Source organism: Clupea harengus, chromosome 20 (assembly GCF_900700415.2).
Source record: "Clupea harengus chromosome 20, Ch_v2.0.2, whole genome shotgun sequence".
NCBI lineage: Eukaryota > Metazoa > Chordata > Actinopteri > Clupeiformes > Clupeidae > Clupea > Clupea harengus.
The window spans coordinates 25,303,459-25,326,598 of record NC_045171.1 but is presented as its reverse complement, the minus strand read 5'-3'; the positions used below and the strand labels follow the sequence as shown (position 1 = coordinate 25,326,598).

Here is a 23,140-nt window from a genome sequence, read left to right as displayed (position 1 = left end):
AGCGGCAAATGTTGACTGACATAGGTTCACAGAAGTATATCATGATATCCGTTAAACACACATGACAGGTTTTAAAACAGTGATGTTAGAGGAATCAGAGATTACCCATATTTACCCATATTTATGAGTGGTTTTTGGCCTTGCCCTTTGCGTATCGAGATTTGGCCATGAATATTGTAATATATTCTGCACTGCAGAAGGTAGAATTGGCAAATCATTCCGATCTGTCTTCACGGAATGTTCTCAATGTGCTGGATTATTTGCAGGCGCATATGTTGGCAAATTGGCAAGCCTCAAACCATCCTTGCTCTTAAAAGACAAGACCTTTCTTGGAGGGTCCTTATATACTGTAACATGTTAAACACCACATTGATATTTCAGCTTGTCAGGTATTTAGCAGACGCACTTATCCAAAGCGACTTTCAGTAGCACCTGGCAGCGGCTGGGAATCGAGCCCAGGTCGTCCGCTTGGCCAATTTGACCAACCCAACTTCATTCATTTTTTTTTATTCTATTTCAGAATTAACATGCATTTTCAAAATCAATCAAATACATTGTCTTTATACAGTTTTTGTTTGAATATAATTCTAAGAAAATATAAAATGTGCTGCTTTCCATTTTTATCTGCATTTATCGTCCCAACCTTTCTGGAATTGGGGTTGTAATTTGGGTGGTAGTATGCTAATATATATATATATTACCATTATCTATGGGAGTGTGATGGGCCCCACCATTCTCCTTTACCTACCCAATAAGAACACTTGGGTCCTGAAAGGTCCTGAAATTGTTACTGCTGAATGATTAAAGGACAGCATGGATGCTTTTGTTAAAATACAGTGGGCCTACAAACCCCAAGGAGATAACATTAGTCACTTCATTGGTTTAAGAGTACAAGTAAGCACTTATAACCTCTAGTCCACTTTTAACACATCTTGCTTCCGTTCTTTAGGGAATGGACACCGTTGGGTTCACTTGTCAGAGATAAAAACCTTTTGCCCAGGAGTAAGTATTTCTCTAGCTCCCTTTCAAGTGACCAGCCGCTGTCTGATAGTCGAATTACGCCATTGAATAGTGAGGAGGCAGACATCTCCTAAAACTATGTGTTATGTGTTGCATACCAACGTGTTGGAACCCAAATTCATTTTTTTTAATTAATGAATCTTTCCCCTCGTGTCAATCGTCACGTGTCCTGAGCGAGCGAGTGCGTGTGTGTGTGTCTGTGTGCGCGCGCTGTGGTATGAATGAAACTAACACGGCTGTTTCACTGACTAAGTGAGAATACCATCTGACCACTGACTGAGATGAATCCCCACTCTGTTATTTTCATTTTGTTGTTCTGTGGGTTGTTTTGTTGTTTACTTCTTGGCCTATTTTCTCTAGATCTCGGTTCAGAAATCTGGACACCACTTGGGTGGATAGCCCTCTGGCCTATCACAGCTGGGGGACGATGATGAGACAGACATCGCCATGGTGTCAAAAGGGAGAGGAGAGGGACCATTTGAATTCCAAGCAGGACTCAAGTGAGAAAGGCATACCTTAGCATAGTAGGACCTTGCTGATAATAAATAAACCCCTGACAGCAAGCCAGGTTTTTGCTCCTTGTTCTGTACTGTTTTAAGTTCATTTCCCTAAGGGTTACATATACTTTTGCTTCTGCTTCTGACACTTTTAAAAACCGGTTTTGAACAATGGTCTGATGCAATGAGATTAAACAGTGATAGATTCAAATGTGGCTTGTTAATGTCATCCCTTTCCTAACCAGCTTCTTAACAACATCGATTTAGTTGATGTGTGCGGATCGGGCATCCACACGAACACCGATCCGCTGGCGGGTTCGTATCTACCCACTCTGGAGACCGGATTCAAAAGGTTGCGGATTCTGTGACCCAATCCGCTGGATTCATGTGGACGAGAGGCCGATCCGATTTCTTTCCGGATTCAGGCAATCCAGGTTCCGTGTGGATGGGCCCTGAGACATTTGCTCACAGCTGGATCTCTTAATCAATTTCCCCTGTGAAAATGTTTTGTGGAGTTTCCCGTCTACAAAGGTAGCAGACTATACATATTCGTGGAGGGCCGGGGCTATGGGGTGACACCCCTTATCAGTGCCGTGTTAACCATTAGGCAGAAAAGGCACGTGCCTTAGGGCCAGCCAAAAATTCGGTCCACAAAAATGGACAAGCCGTTTTTGTCAATTTATATTATTATTTTTTTTTAATTATTTCTAATTTCTAATGCCATTCTCTAAAATTTCAAAGTATGCCTTAGGGCCAGCCGAGGCTTAATCCGGCACTGCCCCTTATGCTATGTAGGGTAGAGTCTCCACCAATCTTTTGGCACTAAAAAAATTGCTATCACCGTTGTGCGGTTTCGGTATGCACTGTAGTGTGACGGTCCTACATCCCCCCGTGATAGGGACTTCTCGTTTTGACTTTATTTTCTGTTTAGTTTTGTTTCATGTCTTTCTTGTGGTAGTATATATTATATCCACACATGTTCAAGTTTACATAAATTGTGTACTTGTTAGAAAGTTGCTTTCAGGGTTTGTTGAGATTCATTTTATATTGTTGTTCCATTGTCAACTTTGGCTAAGCATTGTCTTTATCTTAATTTCCCTTTTATATGCACAGTTCCATTGTTGTTGTGTACTCTGTACTTTTAACTCTACTACAGTTAAACCAATACACTTCAAATGTTCTCAGACGAAATAAAACATCTTTGGGATAATGTGATTCAAAATACTCCCAATAAAGTATTTGACAGCTACAGAGAGTAGCATTGTAATTATGTTATAATCATGTGTGGGCAGGAAAGTCAAGCAAAAACAGTTAATAAATGGTTGCATTTAGACAAACTGCAAGTCATGTTGTTATAGGCACAGCATTGTTGAGAACAAAGTAGATCATTCTAAAGTTTAAATGTATTTAAAAAAAATTAAGATATTGAACACAGAATCATTTAGATTAATCTTCATTTTTTTATTTTTAATATATCATACAAAAGTGTTAATACACCTCAGGCAGAAAACCCAGGCTCATAAATTTGTATTCGTTATTACAAAAATAAATAACAGTCAAAGGTCTCTAGTGGAGAAAAATAAAACATACAATTCAAGTTTAATACAGACTTGTTTTCTTCATTATCCGGAGGAATTCCTGCTCATTGATCTCTCCATCTCCATCTCGGTCAGCCTCATCAATCATTTCCTTCCCAACAAAGTAACAAGACATTAGGCATGAATCACTTCCCCTTCAAATTTATGAAAAAAATAATAACTGTTTTTGCTAAGTTAAAGGTACAGGTACCTGTAATTCCTCGTCGGTTAAATTCTCTCCAAGTTCCTTAGCAACTCTTTTGAGGTTTTTAAAAGAGATTTTTCCAGTGCCATCATCATCAAAAAGTCTAAAAGCTTTCAGAATTTCCTCCTTGGAGTCTTTTTCACTCTGATAAAATATGAATAAAAATGAACTGGTATAACGCTTCATTAATAATAGTGTAACAGTAAAAAAAGATATATCTGACCACTTCATCATATAAAATCAAAAAATCACTTAATGTTTAAAATTGTCCAAAATTCTATACCTTCAGTTAATTGGTTTTGGTGTTTTATTCTACAATCCCCACCCCCTCCTTATATATTTTGAATAATATACCATTTTTTTGGTCATCATGCAGAGAAAATCATTGAAATCAATGGTCCCAGAGCCCTCTTTGTCAATGTCTGCAATCATCTTCTTAATCTCTTCTTTCTTTGGTTCAAACCCTAAGGCACGCATTGCAACCTGGAGGTAGAGAAAAAAACCATCATAATGTTATGTCTGCAATGTCAGGTAACATGGGGCCCTGAGTTACCTAATTTTACGCTACAGATTTTCATGAACCTAATCTGAGGTGTTAGTACAAATGTATAACTATTTATATCTACAATCAGCCTTAACACTATACCTAGTGCAAAATGGTTGCAAACTACCCCAAAATAATGTCTAAAACAAAATGAAGTATTGACTGGCTATAAATCCTGAATTATTCTTCAACAGGATCGGAGCTGTGCAGTGTTGAGTCTGTGACACTGGAACACGAGTATATCATTTTATAGAGTACCCGAGTAATAGCTTCCTAAAAATCTTGAGGGGAGCTCCTGCGGGGGGGGGGGGGGGGGGGGTCGGGGTGTCTTGTATCAATTAAAAGACTATGATAGAGTTGGTCTCAGCACATAGAGCAAAGCACAAAATGATACCGTATTTTCCCGAATATTAAATAAACCGTATATACACCGCATTACAGTATTTTCTGTAATTTTACAACTAACCCATGTATTGACCACTGCCGTTTATTCAACAGTCATTGTGTCGCATAAAGCGGAATGCTTTAGGCTTAGTTGTGGTGTTCATGTTGTATGAAGTAGGGATGGGCACTTCAAGCTAAAATACTATTCAGTGCACAAATGTTTAGTGTTCACGCTGGGATTCTCTAAGTGTAAATGGGTAAAATAAACATGAAAATTTGTAAAATTGAACTCTCCCTTTTATAAAATAATAAGAATGGTTTGCTAATTTCTCTAGACCAAGCCTACTCGTCAAATTTTTTTCGTATTATAGCCTATAAGGCATACAATATTTGAAAGCCAGCCCAGCAGTTAAAATCGTGTCTGTTAAATACTTACTGTACAATCTAAACAAACAGGTGAACATGACACTGAAAAAGAAAGGGAAAGTAGGGAGCAGCACAGATTCAATAGTATAGCCGAACACAAACAAGTCAAATAACTTATTGTGTTCTATAATAAATGATTCGTTGATCAACAAACGTGTTGGTTTGTTGCAACAAACGTGTTGGCGTTTTCAAATTGGGGCCACTTGGCACATTTAGGGGAAGCTTTTTGTTGCCAGTCGGCCCTTTTGAGGTGACGAGTTTAAGATAACAGTTACCTTAAGTTCCTTCACATCAATAGTCCCAGAGCCATCTGTGTCAAACAGATCAAAAGCCTCTCGGATCTCCTGTTTCTGTTCCTCAGTAATATCCGGCTTAGAACCTCCTCTCTTTCGTTGGTTTGTGGTGGCACTTGTTTTTCTGAAACCAGTAGCCTGCATGTAATGTTAACGTTAGATCACATTAACCTTGGCTCATGTAAAATCCACGGCATTTCATTCATACAAACCAGACATGTAAAACGAATAGATATTAATATTGAGGGTTTAATGTATGCTCCTTTACTTAGTGTTTTTTTTTCCACTGAAGATGTTGTTAGAAGACGTTATCCGAAAGAAGTTACGTGTAAAGTAGCTGAACTGTTTACATTCTGACTGGCTGGCTAGCAACAAAGGTATCCAGTGGTTTGTCGAACGTTAATTTACGGACAAGGTTAGCTATCGATAATGTGTATGCGTCTGGCCACTAGGTAATGTTAAATGCTTTAAATACAATTAACATTGTCGTGGAATAAACTCGGCGGTAGCGAAAGGTAAATTAAATCACTTACTTACTATTTAGCTTATTAACTAGCTAGCTAGCTAACTTGGTTTATGTTGTTTAACGTTACCTGTTCTAGCTATTAACGTTAAATTAGTCATTTGTTTAACTAATCTAAGACAATCTACTTCCAAATGAATCGTGCACTAAAGGTATGCTATAATCAACTAAGTGCTTGCTAACACAGATCTTGATTAAATTAGTTACTTAATGCGTCGTGGAACACGATACCTTACCATATTAAACGGACTGTGAAATAATGTATGAATATCTGTGTTTTACGGTGCCAGGCAACTGCTTAGCTTCCTCGAACTTCACCGACTTCCGTGAGTGGCTTCCGTGTCGTCACAGTCTACGTCACAAAGGGGGCTGGTGGCAGAAAATCTGTGTTCCCCTGAAAGAGTTTTCCCCTTTCATGGGGGATGTCATGTCATGCAATTGCTAAAATGGTTAAAAATATAATATTTATTTTCGTCATATCCGTGACATAGCCCATACATCAATGGAAGGTGTCAATTTACGTAATGTTGCTGGCAGGATATGATATGGTATGATTATGACTATTAAAACATCTCTTTGTTGTCGCTTTCTGCACGCTTACCTCACGTGTGAAAAAATAGGCTCCATGCCAAAACTCTCCATGACTTGTGGCTGCAGTGCGGCTCGAGCTGCGTCTGACGCATGTCTCACCCAAGCAGTGTGCATAACCATTTAACATGGGCGCTGAAATATAAATCAACAGGTCACGCAGCTGCAACGCATACGTAACACAGCCAGGGTGAAACGGGGTAAAATAAGTAAATGGAGCCACTTCAGAGGGTTCAGTAAAAAGTAAAGACGAATTGCGGCTACTTCCTGTTGGGCCCTTCGCTGACTGTTTGTCTACTTTGTAGCATAAAGCAGAATTTATACCTGCATTTCCTGTCCTTGCTCACATGGCGCATATGCGAAATGAACGAGCTGGAGACACATGTTGCAGGGCACAGTTCCCAGATTGCACAGAACTGGTGGAGGGAGATGAAGACCTGAGGGTCAAGACTTTGCCTGTTTGTTCATTTTAGAATATTTGTAGAAAATCGTTTGTTACGCGGCCGTAAAGTGAGTTGACTAGGTTATGAAGCCCATCATACAATGTTGTGTTTCTCCACAAATTAACAACGGTCATATAAAGAGACAGAACACTCCAGAAGTAAAGTTCTTTGATGTAAAAAAAAAAACTAGGTGGGCCTCTCAGGCTGAGAAACCCTCCCATGACTGGTACGCATTTCGAATGCTCGATTGCCCCCTTGGGGAATGACAGAGTAATGTTGTATGCGGCGGATTCACACTTGTGCAATTTCCGATTTTATGAGAAGTGTTGTGCCAGTCTAAATAGAAATTATTTTATAATCCTAAATAAGACATCTGGGTTTTGTCAATGGCGGCTGTTAAAAACGTGTCAAAGTAATAGTTTGGCCTAAAACTATGGCTACAAGATGTTCGTTATGAGCAGTAGCCTATTAACGGTTAGTGATGAAAATAAACATAATTGAAAAGTCAATCATAATTTGCATGTATGACTGTGGCATATATGGTGATTGTAGATTCCAATTTAAGATAGTAAATTAGGCCTACATATAACTTTGGTTAAGTAGCCTATTATGGTGCGTTCCAGTTGTACTCGGAAGTCGGGATTTCCCAGTTCCAAGTCAGACATTTCAACAAGAACACCCCTGAAGTCGGAATTCCAACTCGGAAAGTCAGACGAACCTAATAGCCTAGAAAAAAGGAGTTAGTTACTTCCGGGTTGTATTTCTCAAATGTGTACGTCAAATCGGCCTATAGAGGTGAGTAGGCCACAGGCTTCAAAGGCTGCACACGCAATTCCAGACGACAATTCCCCACTTTTTGTTTCAGAATCTTGTTCTACACCTTCTAATGAAGAGATTTGACCCATTGAGGAGGTACCATTTGTAGTTTTCTCAGCCTAGCAACCTTTGTAGTATCAGTGAATGTCAATTCAGTCTTTATTTTGACAGCACTTTATTTGTCGAGAAAGAACACGTTGGATAGTTGAACAGTGGGTAGGATAGTGAATTCCTCAGTTCATTTCTAGTTCAAGAAAATTCTCTATTCTGACAGGCAGTTTGGTTGCTTGGCTTATCTGACATTACAGAAATCAGATTTTATTATAGGCCCTACTTGTATCATGGTAGGCTATTGGTAATTACATTACCAAATGAAAAATTCAAAAACTGAAATAAAAAAAACTAGGCCTACATGGTGATTTTTTAATACTTAAGCAAAGCAGATGTTAACCAAAATGAATTACTTGACTATGAATGAAATTCAGACCTAGAAGAAATTGGCAAGAAACTGAAGATATCTAACAAATGTGTGTTCCATATCCTTCACAGAACAGTGTACACTGGCTCTAACCAGCATACAAACAAGAAATGGGAAGCCCCAGTCCACAGCTGTGCAAGTGGATAAGAACATCAGCATCTCTAGTTTGAGAAACGAATGTTTCATAGGGCCTCAGATGGCAGCTTTATTAAATAGTACCCATAAAACACCCGTTTCATCCGCAGCAGTGAAGAGGGTTTGGAATGCTGGCCTTCTAAGAGTTTCAAAGGGAAACAAAATGACGAGACTGACCAATGAAAGGACAGGACTAAAATGGGCAGAAGGAAACAGATACTGGATGGAGATGAATGGACTGGATGAGTAAATGTAAATAGACAGCCAAATCTGTTTGAATCACAAAGAAACAAGTTCATGAGGCACAGAACAAATGACAAGATGCTGAAGGAGTGCTTGACACCATCCCTCAAGCACAAGAGAGGAACATTTGATGATCTCTGGGGTGCTTTGCTGTTAAAGTATGTCATTTGTACAGAGTAAAACGAGCCTTTAACAAGGATTTGTCAAGTCCATTTGACCATAACTCCATTGCAATCTCTGTGGATGGCAATTGACTGGAGCCAGTCTTATCCTACAACAAGACAGAGACCCAAAGCATTGCTACAAATTATGGACTTATTAAGACCTATTCAGTGAAGAGGCCGTTTCTAATGCTGCAAAGTGTGTTATGATTGCATTTGAAGAATGCTTTGATGAAAGCAATTTTTCAAGCACAAAATTGCAGGAATCATTATTTCTAACTTCACTGTCACTGTCAGTGTTTTGACTATAATTATAATAAATTCTGCACCTTACACGATGGGGAAAAGTATTTTCCTGGAACATGTGTTCTTTTCTGGGTGATCCCAAACTTTTGAATGACAGTTTAATCTTATTATGAGGATTTCATTTCACTCCCATTGTTAGGTGAAAATCCACTCAAGTTGCCTCAGGACTCCGGAGTTGCATATAATTATATTTATTAAACAACAACAAGCTCGTTGGGCTCACCCACGTCCCGGCAGGTCAGAGAGAGGGAGCCCGTTCCCACTCCCACACTGCAGCAGACGAGCGAGAAGCACTCTTAAACACATCACACAAGGTTTATATAGATAGAAGTTTAGCGTTCTCTGGCGCCAAAACTATTTGTCAGCAGGGATAACCACATGGTGGGTCTCTGACGTCCGTGGTCATCTTACTAGGCTTTCTGCCATGCAAGGATGTCAGTTTTGCACAAGGTCGAAAGAAGCACAGTTCGACCCTTCTTATCACCTCTGGTCCAAACATGCTCTTGCACATATGCAGACTAAGTGGCACCTAATAATCTAAGTTACACACACACAGAAACACAGAAAAGCCATGTTCCTGCTTACATAAGCACATTATTCATACAAGGTATATATTAATACAAGGCACTTGATTAATATATCCTGAAGTCATTAACAGTGTTTCGGAAGTATCTCTGTCACCCATAAATAGGCACTAGTTATTTTCTCAGCCTTTTCTCATAAATGTATGTTCAACATTAAATACCTAATCTCAGTGAAATTATTCTTCAAAATGAAATACCTAATCTCAGTGAAATTATTCTTCAAAATGAAATACCTAATCTCAGTGAAATTATTCTTCAAAATGAAATACCTAATCTCAGTGAAATTATTCTTCAAAATGTAATACCTAATCTCAGTGACAGTATTTTCTCACTAGAGGGCAGTGCAACACCCTCAGCATCCCACTTCCTGTGCCAATGACCATAAACGAAGTCCTTATAACATCTCTGCCATAACTGAACATAATTAGTAGTAAAGAGCGTCTTCTGGATATTAAAATAACAGGTTGTGAAACAAAAGAGAAAGCTTAAGAGCATACCACCTAAGTGAGATAAGTTTATTCAAATGATTTTTTCAGGAAAAGACTCCCAAGAAAATATCAAATTGTTTCGATGCCCCTGATATCCATAATAAGAAAGGGGAAGTTGCATCAAACCATCCAGCCATCACTCAGAAACATCTACAAAATTCTGTGGCTGAAACTGGAGTGCAAGTGAAAGGATCCACTATCTGTCCATCAAACTGGCAAAAAGAAGCCATTGCTTAAGATCACCCACATAAAAGTATGTACAGAGGTTAAGCTTAAGATATGGGGAAAATATATTTATGGTGATGAGACAAAACTAATTATTACTTAAACTTGTGGGTCTAGTGGTTCATGGACCACTGTGGAAAAGCAGATGACCAGTGGGCTGTTCCTGTACACTTGTAAGGGGCCTTTTTGACTTGACTACAGGAGGGGAGGGGAGGGGGGAGCAGATGCAGCACCCCATGCATTTAGCTCAGGCTCGTCTGTAGCACTTTGGTCCATTCCAGCACACAACAGTGTGGATGATGTAACTGGTTTACATAAAATAAATTATGAAGCTTTAATGCCTTCTGCTTGCACACACGTGCCCTTATGATGGACAAATGAATGCAACTACTTTGGAATCTTTTAGACATAAATGGGGTGACCTGAGGTCATATAAACTAAATGTTTAATTTCTCTAATACAGGTTGAGCCCAATGTTTTATTCTGCATGCACAAATGTTGCACAAACAAGAAACATCATGACATAATTCTTCTTCATAGGAGAACAAGGACTAAGGTCTTACTTGAACCAGCAGTTATGGACAGCCCCCTTATTGTCATGAAATGAAAAGCACCACAATTATTTTTAGTAAATCTGTAAAAATGGCCTGTTTTTTTTTCAAAAAGCAAATATATATTTTTTCATATATGAAAATAGAACATAATTGCACTTCATGGAAACCATACCAAACTGGCCTCTAATCTCCCACATCTTGGTGTTGTTAATGCTGCTTTATTCTTTCAGTACAGACTAACATTTCATACCGGTGACACTAGTGTATGGTGCTTGAATGGCACTACTTAATTACTTGCTACTAATAGATAATATTACCTAAACATGGTGATAGGAACCACAACTATTTGTGCTTGTAAAGAGAGATAGAACTAATTTTGATGCATCCAAGAAAGCAGCAAAGACAATGGTGTTAAAGACACTAAATACAGCCGTTCTACAACTACAAAAGTAAACAATACTTGATTTTTCCACCAGCTAAGAATGATTAATATCAAGAGGACAAGAAAGCAAACTTGCAAAACTTGTCTGTAACTACTCTTATCCCAATGAGTCACCCATGTGTAAATGATATTGTTACTACAATCAGTTTTATGACAAGTATGGCCACCCATAAAGAAATGGACTTAAAAGTTTTTTTTTTTTTTTCAATTTTATTAAAATACTTTGTGGAAGTAACCATCACAAACATGATTGTTTCTATTAAAAAAGTAAACAAAACCAAAGTAAAGCTTAAGAGCCTAGTTACAGGAACTCTTTGCATTAAGATGAAAGGAAATGCTTTAAATCCACAACAAAAATGTGTAGGGAATAACAGAAATAACAAAGGGGAAAACCAACTTGTTTACATGTTGTGAAAATACACTTCAAAATGTCAACAGTTACCTCAGTTTATTTAAAATATTCTATAATTTGTTATCTGGTATGAGCATAACATAAACAAAACAAACAAAAAAAAAGAACATGGGGAAAATGGTCAACAACCTTAAGATTGAGTATGACTGTAGAATTCGCTTGCATTTAGACCCTGAGAGAAAAGTGATTTTCCCAGTCCACATCCATCCTCGCCGTCCCTTTTTTCATTCATAAACCACTTTTACAACAGCTATACAGCTTTGGTAACTAATAACTTTTTGATGAAGTCTCGGAGGCGGCGCACATTAGTGATGACCAGGTTACCTCTGTGATATGTGTAACACTAGAGATGTCTTTAGTCAAGAGTTCTCAAATGAGTATATATCTATATTGGGAGCCACCAAGCCAATGTCAATTTGAGTTCTAAGGCAGTGATAAGCTACATGACTTTTCAAAAGGATCACAACAATGAAAAGGGGCTTATTGTTGAATTGACTGAGTGGGAGACTGCAATATAGACCTGGTTTGAAGGGAAATAAAGTTTGAAAATGAACATTTTATGAAATGTTTCCGTACAACATGTAGAACACCAACAACATAAAGAGACAGGGTTCAACAAACACGTAGTGTACAGATGATCACAAAGCCAAATCAGTTGAGAGAAAGACCACAATTATGCCCAAAATAATAAAAAATAAAAAAAATGTAATGAGAAAATTAGGAAAATACACATAAATTGATCTACTAAACTGAAAGACATCTACAAAAAACAATACATACACAGGGTGCCCAAAGACTCCATATAAGCTGTATGTAAATGACGAGTGAAGGTCATAATGTGGGTAAGAGCATGTATCCAAGTAGTCATATCTTGTAATATTCCCGTACACTATGGTTGATACAACTTCTTTAATAACTCTCATAGATAGTTGAATAAGCATGAAGCTTCTCACAACAACTCACTTGAATCATGAATCTGGGAGGGCTATCATACATCAACCAACTCGTCCAAAGTCTTGGGCTGGTTTATAGCTGGTACAACTGCAAAGTCTTCAAAGCCAGCAGAGTCAAAGCATGGCTCTCATAACTTCCCAAGAAAACCCTTTTTTTAGTTAGCATGCAATATTACATCTTGAAAAAGAATGAACGTTTTTTTCCATCATGTATAATAAACAGCAAAAATCCTGAAGCCCACAGTCAACTGTCAATCTATAAAATATATCACTACATCTCAATGATGCAAGAGAGGAAATGAATAGGACAAAAGCGTTGTGCTTTTGGTAATCCTACATGTAGGTTATTCAGTAAAAAAGATCAGAAAGAAGTCTAAAGACTGACAAGAAGCCTGAGACACACAGAGTGTTAAGATGTTCAAATCTTCTGGAAAAAAGCTCAATACTTCCACACACCATCTGGTCACACAAGGAGAGATCTAGTTATTCCAAACCCTAAAACAGTATTCATACAAAAGAAAAGATTTCAAGCATACATTCAATATCTGTTAATGAGGTACTAACAAGTTATTCCACTGACACAGAACAATTTTGAGAGTGCAGGTTCATAGATCATGAGGGAAAAATTCTCTTTTGGAAAGTGGAATTTGTCAGTGAGCAAAATAAAATTTGTTATGCATACTGGGAAAGACATTATGAATGCCGTCCATTCAGGGTTACATAGCATGACCAGATGTGATGAGCTTTTACAGTTAATAAAACATAACAGAATCAAATATGCACAAAAAAATTGTGGCCTTTATGTTTTAGACTTCTAGCAGAGTCAGAGCTGGTATGGCCGTTCCATAAACCCCTTTAATTTACACAAATCGTACATATTGAAAATCTACAAGGAAAATGGATGGATATCGTCGAACTTAACATATTCCAAAGAGTACTTCTTATTGAAAACCCGGTTAAATCCCTATCGATTAACTTTAGCAGGTAGACAGCACTGACTATGACCATAAAGAGATGTGAGGATCAGAATGCTACTTCACTGTGTGTACTTAAAAAAAAAAAAAAAAAAAGGAGAAAAAAAAATAAAAAAATAAAACAACCCCTACACCTGGACACCCACTGATCCCAAATCGGGCTTTAAGGACATTACTTACAGTTTAGAAAAAGGAACTGTAGGGTAGCTCTGCCTATTGGCTGAATCAAAATCCACCACAATAGTCATGCTCGTCTTAAACTGAAGCACTAGGTTGACAGTTTAGAGGTACAGATGACACAGATTGGTGATTGAGGAAACAGCAGGGCTGATCAGGATGTTGCTGTGTCAACAAGAGAAGGCCTCATTGGAAGTCAAAAGACAATCAGAGAGATGAAATAAGAAGGGGGCACACAATTGCAAAAATAGGAAGGACATTTTGGCTTGGAAAAAGACAGTGTTGAAAGTAAATCAAAATCCAGCTTCAGAAGTCCTTGTGGAGGCACTGGGGGCCTTCCTGCAATCATATTCTTCAGTAGTATTCCCATCCACGTTTATAGCTTGCCTACTGTTGCATGCTTTGATAGAAGCATTGAGCTAAAGTTAGAGACACTGTGAACCATCATGGCCATCAACATGATTCAGAGCGGTTACACAGCTGGTGGCAGTCACAGTGATCATTAGTGGACTGACACTCTGACACAAGTTGTAAGGGTTTTTCTACTTCAATTCTTTGCCGAGTCTGAAACTCATTAATGGAAAAGAAAAAGTCCGTAATTCGAGGCCTCTCTGGACCATTCCAAAAGGATATGAAGTCATGAATTCAGTGAAACGGTTTTGCAACAAGTCTTCCTTGAACCTGAAGTTGACAGTTCTCCTGAGCATAAATGCAGTCTAAGAACTGAACTTCAGTAGGTGACAAAGGCACATATCACGCCACACACACGCTACAAGGACCTGGAACATAATATCAATGGCAGATCATTTCTGAAATACTGAGGATAGAAAAAAGTACTGAAATACACAAAGTTAACTCTGGTAGAGGGGTAGGAGAGACAACACCACCACCCTGAAATTGATTCTTGGGGAGGTATTCTGGATGGTCAAAACTGTTCAGGAACAGAAGATGGCAATTTTTTTTAAGAAACCGGTCAAGAAACACTGTAAAAAAAAAAAAACTACCAATGATTGAGTACGTTTTTGAGGGTAAGTGTTCATTAAAGCACACCAAGCTAATTGTCAATAAGATTACAGTCTTTAAAAAAAAGACTTATTGCTGAAGGTGGAGTTGGACATAAGGGGATACAATATGAAGGTGGTGAACAAACATGAAAAACCAAGACAAGGAGGATGGGGAAATGAATCTGAGTAGCATCCTGCATATTTTGCTGCCTATGCACCTGGAATAGGGTAAATAAGTGAGAAGCAACCGATTTTGCCCGTTTGGGAGAGAGGAGGAAAGAGTGTGTCGGGGGTGACAGACATTAAAAGGGTATTAATTGCCTTGGCTGATGGAATGTACTTAAAAGGTTGCTACTGGTCAGACGGGTTGTCTCTGTCAGACTCTGCTTTAGTGGGTTGCCCTGGTGACGGGGTGTGAGGGAGCTGGGTGACAGGGGTGATTCCATGGGCCATGGGTAGAGAGGCGGCCACTATACTCTCTACACCAGCGCCTGAGCCAGGCAGTCCTCCTGTGGCTACACTGATCAGGCCAGCGGGAAACCTGAAGAGGAAACACAAGTCATATGGATCTGCTTCTATACGGCTTGCACTGTTACAGTACAGTACACACTACTATGGCAGGAACTTCAGCGCCATTTCAAATATTGCATGAATTTGTACCTCAGTGAGTTACTAGAAGTATAATTTAGAATTCCTAGGTCAGACACATTTCAGAAGCAACAAAACGAGATGTTTTGCTCATTAGGGGTAGAACAGTTAATCCTATGGAGTTGGGGGCTTCAACAGTGATAATAATAGCATTGATAATTAAAGCCTTTTCTTTCTAACAAATCCACTGACAATTAAAATTATTATTTCCAAATGATCATAGTCAAAAGTACAGTTCCACATTTCTCAGTCACAGCACAAGTAGGCAGCATGAATATCCACCCCTTCATTTCGTGCTCAATTCACAATAATATGTAACTTGGTCATTCATTTGTGTTTCAGGGAGGAGCAAGGCCATGCGGGAGGACATGCATCTTCAAAGTCAACATTTACTTGTTTTTGTTTTGTCAAGAGTGAGGTGTGGTAAGGGTGCCTGGGTAATTAAGTCCTATTTCTCTAGTGGTTTAGGGTTTTTCCTGAGTTCTGTTCTGTGTTTTGAAGTTAGTTCTTTCTTTCATGCTAAACTACCCTTTTGCTGCCGTACCATGAGGATTTGCACAGTATGCTGCCAAACGCCTCTTGGAACTGGAAGCATCAAAAGAAATCTTATGGCCACTTATGGCAACTAAAATACTTTTTATATGATACTTTTGTCAAATTAGTTATTGGAAAGTAAAATGTTAATGTCATTTCTTTATCACGCATGTAATACATATGGGTGTAGCTTTTCAAAGTGCAGTCCACAGTTCTAAATCAAATACACTTTCTGTCAAATTCGGGCAAGTGCTCCTCACATTTTCCTTGCTGTCCATCTTGTGTGTACGCTCAAAAAAACTTCAGTGTTTGTCCAAGCCACCATGCTTCCCCATTTACAGAGCCAAGACTGTGTGCAGAGCCATAAACAAGATCAGCTCATGAACACATAGCTTCAAGCACATGAAAGGGGGCGGGGTGTCATTTGATTGGCAGTTGAGCTCAATAAACTACAACCTTTCGCAGACTGTACACCTTTAAATCAATAGGTTTTATTGACTTTTGCAATCAAAATGACAGATTTTGTGGTCGTGATTTTGTAAAAATGTGCGGAAAATTTTGCAATGTTTGTTTCTCAATAACCTCCACTCATCACTCTATCACTCAAACTATCAAAAATGATATCGGAGATAAAAGTCACACCAGTAAGATTTGGATACCTATTTTATTTTGCGTCTGTGCACTTATGTCCTCACTTCATACACTCGTTTATCTGATTTTCACAAATTGGTCAAATTTGAATGATACTTGAATGTTATTGTTGAGTTGAAATAAAATGTCATGCACTGGTTGTCCAATAGAACTAGGCCCAACTTTTGATACGACTTTGAAGGATATTCCAAAATCACAAGTTATCTTACATTTTCTGAACAGCCATCATTAGTAATCGTGTACTAATTTTTTTAATAAACTTGAACAGAAAACATGATTATTCATAATTTGCTGACCGTTTGGCCTTACCTCACCGATATTCTACACAAATAATCCTTTAATATGCATGAATTTTGAAAGGGACTTTTTGACTATTTTGAAATGCCATCTCCGTGCAAGATGAACTGCAGACTAAACAGTCGGATGCAACAATATGCTTGAAGTTAAATGTCATGTTGGAACACTATTTACAATTTTCACAACTGAAAACAAGGCAGAATAACATAATGCATAATTAGTTTATTTAACGTTCATTAAGATAACTGTTAAAGAAGCTGGTATGTCGTGAACGTCATTGTAAATTGAATGCTCTATATCAAGCCAACTTCACTCATGCACCTGACACCAAACGAATGGGACATGAAGCCGTGGCAGTGAGACAGACTGTGCGTAACCTTACCGCCATCATGAGGCCAGAAGAAGTGGAATTAAGATGCAATTTAACATCAAGGCTTATTTTCTGCCATTTTATTTGCAATTTATGGGGTAATCAAGCAAAATATGTAGCATTGTGCAAAATATGTCAAATTGCAAATTTTGCGTTGAATTCCATGATCATGGAATCGCCAAAAAATGGAAGGACTGTTTAAATCAAGATTCAATAGTTGATCTCATTTCATTAGGTCATGACCTCAATAACTCACCTGTAAGCTGCAGCTCCATTCACTTCTGGATGCACAGCGGTGGCCTCCATGCCTGTCCACTGGGAGGCCGTCATCAGATATTCCTTGTTCACGCAGTTTTTCAGGCTGTCTGGGATGCGCCCTATCAACGTAAGAGAGATAACTCAATTCCATGTCAAACAAAAGATCCAATCCTGGAAAAATGACTGTCCAAGGAAAAGGAAAAACTACACACTTTATTATGTAAGGGATAATGTAAAGTCTGCCGGTAAGTATTGGAAAAAATATATCCAGAGAGGTCGAACAGGACCCCACCACCCCAAAATGATAAGACATTCCCTAAAAAACACCTCTTTGGAATGGTTTTGCTGCCGTTTCATGACTTCCACGGAGAAAAAAACTGTACTTCACAGACAGAACTTTACATTTTCAGGTGTTGCGTAGCAATATATTACTTGCTGACTTCAAGTCACAATGGATTCCTGTTATGTTAAGTGAACGGACTACTTGCAGATTGACATTAAAGATGTGAATTAGAAGCACATAACATGTTGCCAGCTCTCATTAATTGTTTTAAGCGGTCATTATAAATAAATATCAGACCTTAGAATATTTAGGTGGTCCCATCAAATCAATGGAACTTTTCGCATCACTCTGAAAAGCCATATAATAAGCTGGGGTATTTCATTGTAAAAGAATTACAAAAGCAAAGACCAGCTGGCTGGGAAGTACAGAAAAAAAGGCCCACATGTATTGGTGAAAAGTTCACAGCATACCATATGGCTGCTTTTATATTGCCATGTATATTAAGTGTGGTGGGTCCAGGGTTGTTCAAGTGAGGGAGATAACTTGCCTTTTGTTTCAGAAATAACCGTCAGTCTTTGAATTCCTAAATAGCTGGGTTAAGAGCCCTAAGCTTCCCTAGACGTGGAGGCCGATAACATGTGCACAGCTGCAACCCGGATGGATTGTAGACGTAACGTTTACTACAAACAAGTTTTTATTATTAAACCTTTATTTAAACCTTTTATATTTATATATAATATCTACAACTAAACACACCGGGGAATAGTGAACACCTACCTGTGATGGCACGCCTCATCTCACGAGCGGCTTCTTCTCGGGCCTCAATGGAGGCCTGCTCACTGTACCAGGATGTGTGCGGAGTGCAGATTAGGTTAGGAGCATCCTTCAGTGGACCCTGTGAAAAGCTACAAGGTGGCGAGGATAACCATGAAATGTCAGATATTTTTTTTTTAGTTATACACCCTTTGTTTATTAATTGTTATTAACCGAGACATTTTGTATCTGAAATGACCTTTGCATGCTCTTGTAACTATACATGCAGATGTTGCAACCATGGAGTTTATGCTTTCTACAGGACATTTACTTTCGATTTTGTAACCTGACAGTACAAAAAAAAAGCAATCTCTAGAGCAGGGGTTTTCAACCGGTTTTGTCCCAGGGACCACCATTCTGACTAGAAAGTAATCCGCGGCCCACTGATGTGCCAGTGATTCCCAAAACAGTTTACAGTCCCGTACGCTTCTTTTTCATGTTTGTAACCGCCGCCGCCACGCCCCCTCCCCCCGCACACATATTCTGCCTATAATACTTGTCAGTGTAATTTCTTCACTGAATATGGGTGTACATCAGTATTTTGGGCAATGCGACTTGGCTATTCAGACATAAATATGTCGACGGGCCCAGGTATATTTATAAAATTAAAAAAAGTCAATGGTGAACTGATCAACATAGGCTCATGTTGCGGACCCCCTGCAATGCCGTCACGGACCACCAGGGGGCCACGGACCCCTGGTTGAAAACCCCTGCTCTACAGTATCCCCTTTTTCCTGACCTGAAGGGCTCCGTCTCATGGACATCCAGGGCTGCTCCACGTATCCTCCCCTCCTTCAGGGCCTGTGCCAGGGCCTTCTCATCCACCAATCCCCCCCGGGCTGTGTTCACCAGGAAAGCTCCCTGACGCATCTAAATCAAAGACAATGTGTGTAAGTATTAATTCATAAATTATCATTATAAAAACTTGAGCCTTGTTACAGTAGAACACACCCACTGCAGGCAAATGCACCCAGTTTGAACCTGGGAAAAATGTTATGATGCTAGGCAGAACAGAAACATCGAGTAATGAAGTGGTCTTCTACCCCCCAAATGGTAAGAACTTCACATGCTAATAAAGATCAGCATAGTAGAAATAGTAGCATCGCCAACATGCTGAGCCTAATGAAAAAGTCTATATTTAAGCAAGTAATAAGTATGTGCAGTAACCATCATCAGAGAGGCTAGGTCACATTTTGAAGTGCTAAGGTCTAAACTTATCTAAAAAATAAAAAATTGTTAAAACACACAGTGTGTGTAGAGGGGAGCAGAATCAGTGGTTTTGGAGACATAGGAAAACATGGATATAATGCATTGAAAGTAAGCTAGCATGTTAAATTAGCTTTCTTGAAATGGACATCCTAGCAGATAGAACAGCTCATACTGACCCAAAAACAATAGCTTTTTTTATAGCATGTGTTTTTTTCGACAAATATAATTTTTAAGGGTCGTTTTAGGTAACTATATTGACAGCCATGGAGTTTCATCACCACTTTCTAGTATTTTGCAATGTTTGAAAACGGCAGCATCAGCTCTTTCTAGACTTAACAGACCTGTTATACGGCATATTCTTACTCGCTGGATTTTTAAGACTTGCAGAATTCAGAACTTTGAAATCTAATCCTTATAAAATCATTGTCATGTTTCATCCCCCGCCAACAGTAATAATACATAATCTTTCAAATAATAAACATTTAAATGTTCATCAAATAGGTGAAAAACATAGCTGGAAGACCACTAACTTGGAGAATAATAAAAACAAAAAGTGCTGTCTGTTGCGGTGTGTTGGCATGCTACAAAACGTACTTGTTTGATGGTGAAGTCATTGATGAGGTGGTGGTTGTGCTCATTCAAGCTGCAATGCAGAGACACACAGTCTGAGTGAATGAGAAGGTCCTGTAGGGTTGCCATACGCTGAAGACCCAGGGATCGTTCCACACCATCGGGAAGGTATGGGTCATAAAAGATTACCCCAAACCCAAAGGCCTTTGCCCGCAAGGCTACTGCTTGACCCACACGGCCTAGGGAGAAAAGAAAAACAAACATAGCTTTTTAGTAACTAGGAATCTTTTCACTGTTTATTTGGCAGCTCTTGAAACACAAGGTTAACCTTCCCATCAGCTTTGCTCTGCTTGGGCAAGGACACTGGATGGTCCTGAGCCAATATTTAGTTGCAAGAAACAGTCTGAATCACCTGAATCTCTTTCACCAATTACTTGCATAAATTTGCAAGTGTTACTAGTATCCTGTCTCACAGTTGAATGTGCAGCTCTTTAATGGCTATGTGTAGCCATTTAACACAATTCGCCAGTGGTTGGGATCACTTTGAGCCTTAAGACCGTCTTGTATTGGTGAGCTGATTTTTCTCAAATAGATAGTTTGTTTGTTGCCTGGTTGCTATGCTAACTAACTAGCTAAGGACACTTTTAAATAACCCTAAATGGTTTAAATGGCAGAGTTTCTCTTGCCTGAAATAACATTTAGTTATCTAGCTGACATCAATTCATCTCTTAAAATGATTATAGGAAAAGGTAAAAACACTGTGCCGCTTCACTGCTCGGCCCCCAAATACATACATTTAACTTGGCAGCTAATTAGTTCATATTAACACACCCTGGGCCTGTTCGAATAGGCTTAAAATGCTCCCTTCCTTCCTTCCTTCCTTCCTTCCTATTAAGAGAGCAAGGACTGTTCGAAATGTCTTAAACCCTCTCTTCCGCTTTAGTAAGATACCTTAAAATACGTCACATAACGGTCATTTTTTAAGAGAGCATCTGAGCTGCCTTGCTGTCTTATGGCGGCAGGTATTACCCATAACTCTCTGCGCCATTCCCTAACCAGAGACAAATTAAAAAAAAAGGTGGCGGATGAAACGGTCGAAGTTCCACAAAAGTATTCACTAATGTACGTTTCTTTGCTTTTTTTGGTCATTTTTTTTTTAAAGTTACCGAGAAATAAACAGTGTACTATGTTCTTATGTCATGATTGATTAACAAAAATAGTCTGTTTCGTTAGCGATGTATCTGTTAGTCAGGTCGCTAACAGTAGCTGCTAGCTAGCAGATAAGCACACACAGCATGATGACACAGCGTAATGTTGCCGTACATGCTATCTTAATAGACTGTTCGAAATCAACGGTTTTTGAGATACCTTCCCCCGAAAGGAGCTCTCTCGTCAGACACCTGTCTAACAAGAGATCAAGGATTAGACAGCTATCTATAAATCCGAACACACCCCCTGTCAACTGCTATCTGCTAACATAACTCCTTAAGCTAGGATAGCTAAATGAACGGACTGAGACCTTAACCACAACGGTGCTGTGATTTTCTGCTCTATTTTAAATCACTATACTGGAAGTCTTTGCTGGCAGTGCCGTCTCACAGAGGTTTGCACTCTGTATAATGGAGTTTCATGTGGGAATGAAGACACAGAACATTTCTGTGATTGAACGCTAAGTAGGAAGTGTAATTTATCTATTTCGGATTGTTTTCATCTGGCATCTGGCACATACATTTTGATGTGTTAGGTCCATGAGTCGATACTGTGCAAATCATTTTGAATAGTAATAGTCTTCACATGTGGCCTACAGTCTCGTAAACAAATTCCCAATTTTAGTATTTGCAGTGCATAGCTGGAAGCCAGAAGAAATGTGCACGTGCCAGTGTGAAAGATGGCTTGAACTTTGAAGTTTGGATTTGTCACGTCACAAGAAGTTGTCCATAGCATAGATTTCGGCCACAACTTAAAAACAGAATGAATCCTACATTTTTAAACGACAGTCAATCGCATTGTCGGAGAAGTTATCACCTGAACATTCTGTTTATTTTCACTGTTACTATAGCAATAGCCACGCTGCAACATTTCGTGCATGTGCACTGATCAAATCGAGTCTTATTTGAGCGTGGATTCACGCAAATGTACTTTTAATGTCTGTTTGACCACCCTATGTGGAGTTATGGATCACTCCCCATTCATTTAGATAGGAGCCTGATCTTGGGTGCCAATTGATTCAAATATTCTACTGTTCTATTGATTGATTGTCACCAGTAAACGGCTACCTGTTTTAGCGCTTATAATCGACGGGTGGAACATTTAAGTTATTGGATGTTTCATAGTATTGTCATCATTGTGATACATGGGATTTTCGTTATAATCTGATATTAATATTATGCACATTATGCTTTATTTGTTGTTTTTAGTATTCTTTTTAAAAGTCACTTTGGACAAAAGCATCTGCCAAACACCTCAACTATACCTATGATCTAAATAAGATTACTTTTCATAGCTTATATGCAGTCAGGCCAGATTGAGCAGAGTTGCTTTCAAAATCTTTTCTTTCTAATTCAGGTTTGTGACGGACCGAGTCTCGGGTTACTGTCGATATTTGGGTATGGCCAAAAAGCTCAGAGACAGAGTGAGGGTTCAAAGTTATGCTTTTATTAACTCTTCAATAATGTCTAAAAACCGGCTAAGCCTCTCTATAAGCAGAGGACAACCCATCAGCAGTCTCAATGAAAAGAAAACCTGCTTAGCCTCTCTATAAGCAGAGGACAACCCATCAGCAGTCTTTAGAGACACCTGCTAAGCCTCTTAGTATTCAGAGGACAACATTCAACAGGTCAGCACACATGCACATACCTGACAAGACTCTCCCCTTAGACAGAACATATCTATATAAGAGGTGGCCAGCACCATTTATGAAAAGGAGGTATACACAAAAATCAAATAATACATAGATCATGCACTGTGGCGCAAGCAGTAGCCCCGACCACATTCAGGCTTGACGCCCATGGAGGACACGGGTTCGAATCCAGCCCGATTTATCCTGTCCACTCCC

At 39.0% G+C, this 23,140-nt stretch overlaps 2 protein-coding genes across 4 annotated transcripts in view; both read right to left on the bottom strand.

The window, feature by feature from the left end:
* Positions 1 to 2,957: 2,957 nt before the first annotated feature.
* Positions 2,958 to 5,830, bottom strand: cetn4 (centrin 4). The gene is made up of 5 exons (XM_012834911.3): positions 5,706 to 5,830; positions 4,929 to 5,084; positions 3,654 to 3,782; positions 3,306 to 3,443; positions 2,958 to 3,206 (listed from the first exon to the last, which is right to left on the bottom strand). The coding sequence occupies exons 1-5, from the start codon at positions 5,706 to 5,708 to the stop codon at positions 3,117 to 3,119; spliced, it is 516 nt and encodes a 171-aa protein (XP_012690365.2). The 5' UTR covers positions 5,709 to 5,830; the 3' UTR covers positions 2,958 to 3,116.
* A 5,292-nt stretch (positions 5,831 to 11,122) lies between these two features.
* LOC105906715 (C-terminal binding protein 1) overlaps positions 11,123 to 23,140 on the bottom strand; it is a 41,267-nt gene continuing 29,249 nt past the window's right edge. For 2 of the 3 annotated variants that reach the window (XM_012834905.3, XM_031558074.2), the window contains 5 exons: positions 20,110 to 20,324; positions 19,046 to 19,176; positions 18,271 to 18,398; positions 17,209 to 17,329; positions 11,123 to 14,993 (listed from right to left, as the gene is read on the bottom strand). In XM_012834905.3, coding sequence (XP_012690359.1) covers positions 14,804 to 14,993; positions 17,209 to 17,329; positions 18,271 to 18,398; positions 19,046 to 19,176; positions 20,110 to 20,324 — 785 coding nt within the window. In that variant the 3' untranslated portion in view covers positions 11,123 to 14,803. Of the gene's footprint in view, positions 14,994 to 15,894; positions 15,984 to 17,208; positions 17,330 to 18,270; positions 18,399 to 19,045; positions 19,177 to 20,109; positions 20,325 to 23,140 lie in introns of all 3 variants that reach the window. The other variant, XM_012834906.3, reaches the window with a different exon arrangement.

Bases quoted from the DNA above. Each gene is read 5' to 3' on its own strand.
- cetn4 (XM_012834911.3), bottom strand. The intron at 3,444-3,653 runs GTATATTATTCA...ATATTTTATCAG, and splicing joins GCATGATGACCAAAAAAATG to AGTGAAAAAGACTCCAAGGA. The intron at 3,207-3,305 runs GTACCTGTACCT...TTTGTTGGGAAG, and splicing joins TAACCGACGAGGAATTACAG to GAAATGATTGATGAGGCTGA.